Source organism: Nomia melanderi, chromosome 12 (genome assembly GCF_051020985.1).
Source record: "Nomia melanderi isolate GNS246 chromosome 12, iyNomMela1, whole genome shotgun sequence".
In the NCBI taxonomy this organism is placed as follows: domain Eukaryota; kingdom Metazoa; phylum Arthropoda; class Insecta; order Hymenoptera; family Halictidae; genus Nomia; species Nomia melanderi.
The window spans coordinates 4881956-4890278 of record NC_135010.1 but is presented as its reverse complement, the minus strand read 5'-3'; the positions used below and the strand labels follow the sequence as shown (position 1 = coordinate 4890278).

At 31.7% G+C, this 8323-nt stretch overlaps 2 protein-coding genes across 4 annotated transcripts; both read left to right on the top strand.

Moving 5' to 3' along the window:
* Positions 1-2614: 2614 nt before the first annotated feature.
* Positions 2615-5643, top strand: LOC143175137 (uncharacterized). 2 transcript variants are annotated; one of them, XR_012999807.1, is made up of 4 exons: positions 2615-3031; positions 4264-4502; positions 5096-5378; positions 5560-5643. XR_012999807.1 is itself a non-coding variant. In XM_076372602.1 (3 exons), the coding sequence occupies exons 2-3, from the start codon at positions 4276-4278 to the stop codon at positions 5072-5074; spliced, it is 231 nt and encodes a 76-aa protein (XP_076228717.1). In that variant the 5' UTR covers positions 2615-3031; positions 4264-4275; the 3' UTR covers positions 5075-5221. The 2 variants fall into 2 exon arrangements, 1 of the variants encoding a protein (XP_076228717.1); XM_076372602.1 differs by lacking the exon at positions 5560-5643 and having other exon boundaries at positions 5071-5221.
* On the top strand, positions 5313-8323 carry LOC116426096 (cilia- and flagella-associated protein 20). Of its 2 annotated transcripts, XM_076372600.1 has the most exons (5): positions 5313-5483; positions 5574-5701; positions 6189-6380; positions 7073-7305; positions 7807-8323. In XM_076372600.1, exons 2-5 carry the CDS (start codon positions 5618-5620, stop codon positions 8321-8323), a joined length of 1026 nt encoding a protein of 341 aa, XP_076228715.1. In that variant the 5' UTR covers positions 5313-5483; positions 5574-5617. The 2 variants fall into 2 exon arrangements, with proteins under 2 accessions (XP_076228715.1, XP_076228716.1); XM_076372601.1 differs by lacking the exon at positions 6189-6380.

The window sequence follows — 8323 nt, the reverse complement described above, 5'->3', positions numbered from 1 at the left end:
ACCATTGTGTTCAGATAAAAACTTAATGCTAATAATGTACCATTTCATTTTCACATATGTAAGTTCGAAAACGAAATAAACTCTGTAACTAATAAAATGATAATTACCTTTATATTTATCATTGATAGAAATGCTAAAACATCTTTATTAATACCTTTGAAATATTATACTTTCACTGATTTAAAAGAAAATATAATGTTTTACCACACCTGGGTCAAGTGTCCCTAATGTACGTAGTGATAAAATTGATGAACCGTGTACCAATGAAATAATTACCTTGTCAGAACCAGGATCGCGTAACACTAATTTAATTATGAACCCTTACGATGCATCATGTAATGGACTGCCGCGCCAAAGTGAGTAACAGGCTTTCTCTTGGTCTCGATGCGCCTCCTGCAAATATCCTTTGTGCTCCGTGGGACAATAGCGCTAGATGCAGTTCTTATCTAGGTTTCACGAGTGCACAAATGGTGCTCGCAGATAGAAATAAATGAAGAATTTAATTAATCTATTTCTCTTGACATCACCGTAATTTGGTAACGCTGCATGAAAAAATTAAGTTCTGTGCGAAGAAGTCGAAAAAATATTTATCAGTCGTTTGATGCTTGTGTAATGTTGCACAATGGTCTGGCGAGATTATGATTACTCTATAAACGTATTACATTCATTCGTATCAGTAAGGATAAGTCAACTGTCGTGTGTTTCAATTGCGGAATGAGACGAAATGATCGATCTTGGGATTAGATTTATTGAATAAATATTCTATGGATCAGTAGAAATAAAACAGTTTTAAAAGTACTGCGAAATAAAATATTGTTAAATTGTTATCGAATAAGGGTTTTATAACTTTGTTTATGTGTTAAATAATATTTAAAAATAACACACTGTAATTTCTGAGTAATAAGAGAAATAAGAAAAAAATGTTTCGGAAAAAACGTGTTAATACACGGAAATTCACTAAATATGCGACTTCTTTGGAACTAAGGAAAAACTATCACCGATATTAACATAATTCTGGTATGTAAATATTTTATTCTTAATATCTTTTTATCATACACGAACAGTGCTATTTTTAATATAAAAGTCTCTGAAAAAAGGTAAAAAATTGTAACTACTTCGTAATTAAAATGATACTATTTGAGCACTTATTGCTTATTAAATTCTTGTTCAACTATCCATAATTGTATATTTAAGGAAATAACAAATTCACCAAAAGTGAATGTTGGTGTCATCTAGCGGTAAGTTATTAAACTACACAAGAACCTTACACAGTATATCATAAATGGTAAAGTAAGAGCTTTAGAATCATTTATTATATATAGTTTTTCTATATTACAAAAACTGGATAGTAATAAAAATGAAATTATGTCATAAAAAAGTGATTAATAATTTAGAAACTACATAGAAAATTTCGAATTATATTTCTTCCGTAAATGTTTAATTATTGCCAATTATTTTATGGATTCTTACTATATTCAAAGTATCATACATTATGAATACTCAATTTTTACTGAAACTGTATATAATTTACTTGCATAATATAATCGACGAATATCTTATCCTGTTTCGAACAATTTATTTTTATATCTGAAAAAACCAGAACTACTGTCCCATACATATTTAGAAAATGATTTTTCACGAAATTTTTAATCATTAATTCGTAAAGTGCATACTTTGTAACTTGAATAAATACTGTCTAATAATTTATCTCGCTTTCGAGCTTAAACAAATTAGCTACATTAGTTACATTATTTTCTGTATATTTTAATTATACACCGGAATAATGAACATACCAAATAGTACACAAGTAAAATAACTCTTTTCAACATCCACGAAAAACGTAAATATTGTCTACCTGTCGATGATTGCATATTTTACATTTAAATTACAAAATTATCGCAGCCAATTAGCCTACCATGATTCTTTTATAGAAAATATTTGAATAACGATAATATATATAAATAGTTATAATAAAAACAAAATATTTTCATCAACCTCCTCCACCCCTGAATCTATGTACTAATACTACCGCAGTTGAAATTAGTCCCTCGGTGGATGTCTCTTTTCTTAAGACTAAATCTGATTGAAGAAGTATACAAATATAAAAAGTCGTATTCGAAAGAATTATACGGAAGAATTATAAGAAAGATTTATATCAAAATATTATAAGAAATAAGGAATCCCTCGGCGGATGATTCCATGTCTCCTTCTTTGAATCTGAAACTGTCTACATAAAGACACATACAAGTATAAACAGTAACATAAGAAACAAATATGAGATAGAATTATAAGCTAGAATTATGAAATAAAATTACAAGGAAGAGTTATAAGGAAAAAATAATTAGAAATAAGGAATCCTACGGTGGATGGTCGATGACCTCTTCCTTGAAATTAAGTTTAACGCAGCCCTTGCCATTAAAATTGAATTCTACTTTACTATTATCAATCATTACGTTCCAAAATGAAAACGTACATACATGAAAATCAGATTGACTATAGTTGCTTATTACTGATCTACCAATTAACAAAAGGAATCGCAAAAGGAAGAAAAGAACCCTCACGAACTGTTTCCAGTACGTAATAGTAGGTTGCAGGCACGGGTTCGGATAATAAGGGTTCATCGACGTGTCCGTCAAACGAGGCACTCAGACGAAACCCGCACCGGATAAATGGAATCGTATCGCATGTATCTATATCAGAATAAGAATGAACCGAATCTCTATTGATTCACCTGGAAACCAAATCGATATCCGTACGAGGCACAGGGGCTCACTTCGTTACAGATCGGGCAACTTTCGTCGGATCAACGGAGAGACGAGCCGCATTCGTCGGTCGTTTCTTCACGCGAGCTGAATCCACACGATTGAGAAATTCGTCAGTCCGTGGATCGTGACTCCGGCGACCGTCCCGAGCTTCGTTCGAGACTTGGGTTACCGAATCTTTCGTTGATCATGCGGGAATAAATTTCACTGAGTAGACGCGACGCGAAAAGAAATTTCCGTTTAGGACTTCAAAAAATTCGAGAGGTAAGGTATGTATTATGGAATATTTTTATTAATTGACAGCCACGTTAATTTTTTGATGTATATGAACTGTGATAATTTGTTAAGTATAGAAAATGAAAGTGAAAATTAAGCAATTTTATTCGTTTTTAAATGATTAATATCTTCATTTTATTTGCTCCGTTCATTACCATTTCACGTTTTTAGTGTTGTACATATGGTTTACTGGAAATGGACCGTTTGAATGGTCTTTGGTAATATTTATCAATTTGTTAATTAACTAGTAATTACATTTGTCGTATGTTTTTGGATGAATATTTATTAATATATTTAATAAACTGTTGATGTTTCTGAGAATTACAATTCAAAACATTAATATATGTTTCTAACAATTAAATGGAATATTAGATTATAATTTTAATACATTCAAAATAAAATGAAGTATTTATTTCATTATTTTTTTCACTTTTTCGTAAAATTTTAATTCGGCAACATTAATGCAGTTAAAATTATTAAATTAATATTTGAATTAATTTTATATATCGTACTGCATTAAAAAATTAATCATACAGCATAATTTCTTCTACGCTTTAATTGACAGCAAATCGGGTCTACCCTATATCTATTAAAGTTTTTTCTGTACAAGTGCCAGAACAAACTTTCTATGTAGTTGCGGATGTTATGCGGAATTTGAGTTTTTAATACAATGCAAAAAGCTATATGTAAAGCAAGAACATTATTCACACATTAACTGTTTCATTGCATTAAGAACAGAATATGAACTTACTATACTTTATTAAAATTTATATTTTATAGTTTTATAAAATGCTACAAATTCATAAAATCCAAAATCCATACATATCTTATAATTAGATGCAGATTTTTATGTACTAATTAATAGAAATAAAAATTGAAATAACATTTCTTTTTTTTATTAGGGATTTTATCATACTCTAAAGAAAATAAAAATATCAGAAGACTTTTTGGCTATATTCTTATACTGTACTTTAGAAATCGAACATATTATGAATATATGCTTAGTAATGCAATTATAATACAACCCATTTTGAGCAATCCCTTGTACGATACGAAATATTCTCATGGGTCAAAAGAGGCCACCTGTATATTGAATAATAATATTAAATGAATATTAAATAATTTAATATTAATTTCAAAATTAGTACTTTTAAATTAATTAAAACATTAACATTAAACTATTTACTTGAAATAATGGAATCAATAGTCGCGTATCTCTTCACAGTTCTGTGTCACGATGATCGTTCAAACATCGGAAGAAAATAAAACAAACGAGATAGGGGAAATCTACTCTAAAAATGACGAAGAGCAACAGGAAGAGATCCTATCCATATCAAGCCCTGAAATGGAGAAGAAAAAACGTCCAAGGAAGTACCTCACAAAGCACATGAAACTCTACCCAGAATTGTACAGAAGCGACGTGTCGATTCACCCTAGTTACACGGGTCTTAAAAATTTCCCTTAGTAAGGATCATTTAATACTCCAAATAAATAACTTCCATCGAACTCGAAATACTTATCCTTCTCTGGTATCGGCGTCTTTTATTTAAACAGGGTTGCCTCACAAGATCTATAATTACAATAGCATTTAGATATTATCAGTTTTAACACTTTTCCAAGAATATAGTACCTACTTAAAACACAATATTTATCATTATATTCCATGATCAACAAAAAAAACATCACTATTCCATTCTTTTCGCTTTATCAGATGAACGTTCAATAAAATGAACATTTGTAGAATTATTTAACACTTAGCCAACCGAATGGGGAGATCTCCCATTTTCCCCTTAGCCCTTTATTTTGTCTAATATTTCTATTGTTATTTAGTAAGTCTTGAACTAGGGTTATCTGCAATTCAACAAATACTTTTTTTGCTTTATAGAACAAAGTTAACAACAGAATCACTTAAGCGAGTTCAATTAAAGTTAATTAAACAGGTTACAGTTGTACTTTTTAGGCGGTTGCCTAAGTGTTAAGATTGCTTGCCGCTTCGAAAATCACGTAAAATTGGTTGTATTTTAATCGACAGTTAAACACTGAATTCTGTTTAAAAGTTACGTCGTCTGCCGGCGTCGCGTGCAAAGAACCAAGAAACAGATCAGACGTCAGCTGAATCGCGAAGTTATGCATTTCGCGATGATGCAGGTGTTCGCCATCGATAGCGTCAGAATCGACCGTGTCTTCAGTGTCGGGATGCCCCCGAAGACATTGATTGTCCCCGATTTGCTAACCAACAACGAGAGACGCCGTCTGAACAAGCTACTCCAGACATGATGACTAAATTTCGCCGCCTCTGAAAACGATTGTATCGATACGCGAGTGAATAAAGGTGCATTTGTACGTTGAATAAAGCAGACCGAGTTTTTTCTTCGGGGTTGGAACCCGATTGACTCACCCCGATACCGAGGGAGAAAACAACTTCAACTCGATCGGTGAAACAAAGTAATCGTTTCCTTTTTTCTTCTTCTTTTTTTTCGTTGATCTGTTATCCCTTGACGTTTGTGGAATAACGATATAGTGGAAATGGTTTAGAGCTCTGCTCCTGTTATGTTCTTTAACGCTGAGTGGAGAATACTATGTTCCGTAACAAGTACCAGCAAGGACTACTGTCTGTCTTGTACAGCTGCGGATCGTCCCCATTGGAAATATGGGACATGCACGTAAGTTTTTATTGTGAATTCGTGAAATGGAAATTGATACAGTAATGTCGTTGATTTATTGAGTTAGTTCACTGACATTTTGATGGTAACGTGACGGAGAAAGGTTCAAGTTGATGTAACGAATGTTTGAAAATATTTTTCTATTTGAAACTTTAGTATTGAAGAAATCTTTGTTTACTGAAGTGATGATGGCGTTGTGTAAGCAATATGTTTCATTATTAATATCTGTTTGATTCTGAATTTCAATCACTTCTACCTTTACATATATTAAATAAATATGCCATAGGTAAAAGATACTAGAATACATGATTGCTTTCAAGAAATTATTATAAACAATCATAAATATAGGTGTTATAAAATCAGAATAAATAACTGAATTTATAATAAATAGTGCCGGAAAATAGTCATTATGAATGAAAGTAGTCATTGCAGCGTTACGAAATCACTTATTATATCTAATATACACAAGAATCATCATTTTGAGCAGGTGAAGAATGGTTATATTCGAAGGGTGACAGATGAGGAGGTCAAGTCATTGGCCCTGGAAATAGCAGGAACCAACGTGACGACAACTTATATTTTTACCCCTCCGAACCCGAAGAAAGCGCTCGGAATTAGGCTCCCCTTTTTGATCATGATCATCAAGAACATGAAGAAGTATTTCACGTTCGAAATAACAGTAAATTTTTCGTCACTAAATCACTGTCGTCATACTCTTCTTCATTCGCCAAGATTGCCTCAAAGTAAAGATAATTACTTATTGAACAACAAATGAGACTTTTAAACTAAGAAACTTCAATCTTTTATTCAGTGTATAATTATACAAAGATACAATATCACGTATTAACATTCACTTGCGTAATTATTATATTGAAATACTATATTTCTAATTAACACTTCAACACCCGACTATCCGTTTTTATTCTGTAAAGTTGAACAAAGTAGCATGTTTTTTCTATAAACTTTCTTAATTTACAACTCGTAAAATAAAATATTTTTAATGTGATAACCATAATATTGCGTACACTTTTCAAATCGATTGCTTCTCAATATACCGAAACAGAATTAATTTTCATTAAATAATTATATAAAACGTCCGGTATTTGGCGTATTTTATATTCCGTAATTGCTAGATGCTTAAGTGTTAATGAGACAAACTCTTGATAGAATCAGAAACAATACAAGCCAATTTCTTTTTAAAAATATCTACGTTGATAAAGCTATGCGATTTATTAAAGCAATTATCGAAATAATTACTCATTTTTATTCTTGAAACATTGATAAAAAGTGATTTATACCATTTCTGATATCGTTGAATTGATTCATTTTGAAATAAGTGTACTTATCTTAATATATTTTTAAACATTATAGATTTTAGACGACAAAAATATGCATAGGAGATTCCGAATGAGCAATTTCCAAAGTACTACACGCGTTAAACCCTTCTGCACGTCGATGCCGATCGGTCTGTCAGGTGGTTGGAATCAGATTCAATTTAATCTGGCAGACTTCACGCGAAGAGCGTACGGCACAAATTACATTGAGACTACGCGCATTCAGATCCACGCGAATTGTCGAATTCGACGTATTTATTTTGCGGACAGGTGAGAACCATTGCTCTATTTTCATTGACAATTTTTACATTAGCGTAATTATGATATTTTCCTTGATATTTGCAATAGATTCATTTACTAATTGGCAAATGGTAAAATTGATGGAAAACAAATAGTGATATATTATTATTTGTAGATAGTATAAGTAGAATAAATTCTAATCAGAACACTGAACATTATACGAGAAACTTATTCTACATTATTGATACACTATAAGGAACAAATAATATTCAGAAAAACTATTTTTGTGTTTTATATGCAAAAGAAATCATAATAAAAAAAACAGTTGACTTAATATGTTTTTAAATTACTATATTACAATAAATTGCAATATAAATTATTCTAGAATTCAAAATTATATTCTGCTCTAATTAACGATCGAAAAAACAACCGAGGTTTCCATCAAGATAAAATAATAAATTCACTAATATTAGGTTTTAAATGATTATTTTTGTTGATGATTTTAACTATAATGAGCGCATTTTTCAACAGGCTTTATTCGGAAGACAATCTGCCGGAGGAATTTAAGCTCTTCCTACCGGTTCACCGGAAGAAGTGTGTTAGAGAAGAAGATGTGAAGGGTCGCAAGGAAACGAAAAAACCGGAAAAAGTTGAAGACATTGAGCAGCCGCTATTTGAGGCAACTGGAGAAGCAGGGGATGAAGAAAAACAGAAAAAAGGGATGTCAGAGGAAGAACCAATTGAGGATGAAGCTGCTCCTTCAGATGAAGCAAAAAAAGTTCAAATAAGAGAGGATGAAGAAGAAGATGATGACGAAATTAAACCCGCAGAAATAACGGATTATGAAGTTGAAGATGAAGGTCCTGCTGAAGATGAATTTGAAAAATCTGCGGTCGCTGCGCATGTAACGTCTCCTGGAGAGGTAACAGAAGGGGAAACTGATGCGGAAGAAATAACAGCCGATGAAGGAGGAGAAGAAGAAGAAGAAGAAGAAGAAGAAGAAGAAGAAGAAAAAGAAGAAGAAGAAGAAAATGAAGTTGAACAATGA

What these genes read in the sequence shown, in the direction of transcription:
- LOC143175137 (XM_076372602.1), top strand. Translation starts at nt 4,276, where the DNA reads ATGATCGTTCAAACATCGGAAGAAAATAAAACAAACGAGATAGGGGAA.
- LOC116426096 (XM_076372600.1), top strand. Translation starts at nt 5,618, where the DNA reads ATGTTCCGTAACAAGTACCAGCAAGGACTACTGTCTGTCTTGTACAGC. An exon ending in TGGAAATATGGGACATGCAC is followed by an intron (nt 5,702 to 6,188) that starts GTAAGTTTTTAT and finishes CATTTTGAGCAG; the next exon opens with GTGAAGAATGGTTATATTCG. An exon ending in CGTATTTATTTTGCGGACAG is followed by an intron (nt 7,306 to 7,806) that starts GTGAGAACCATT and finishes ATTTTTCAACAG; the next exon opens with GCTTTATTCGGAAGACAATC.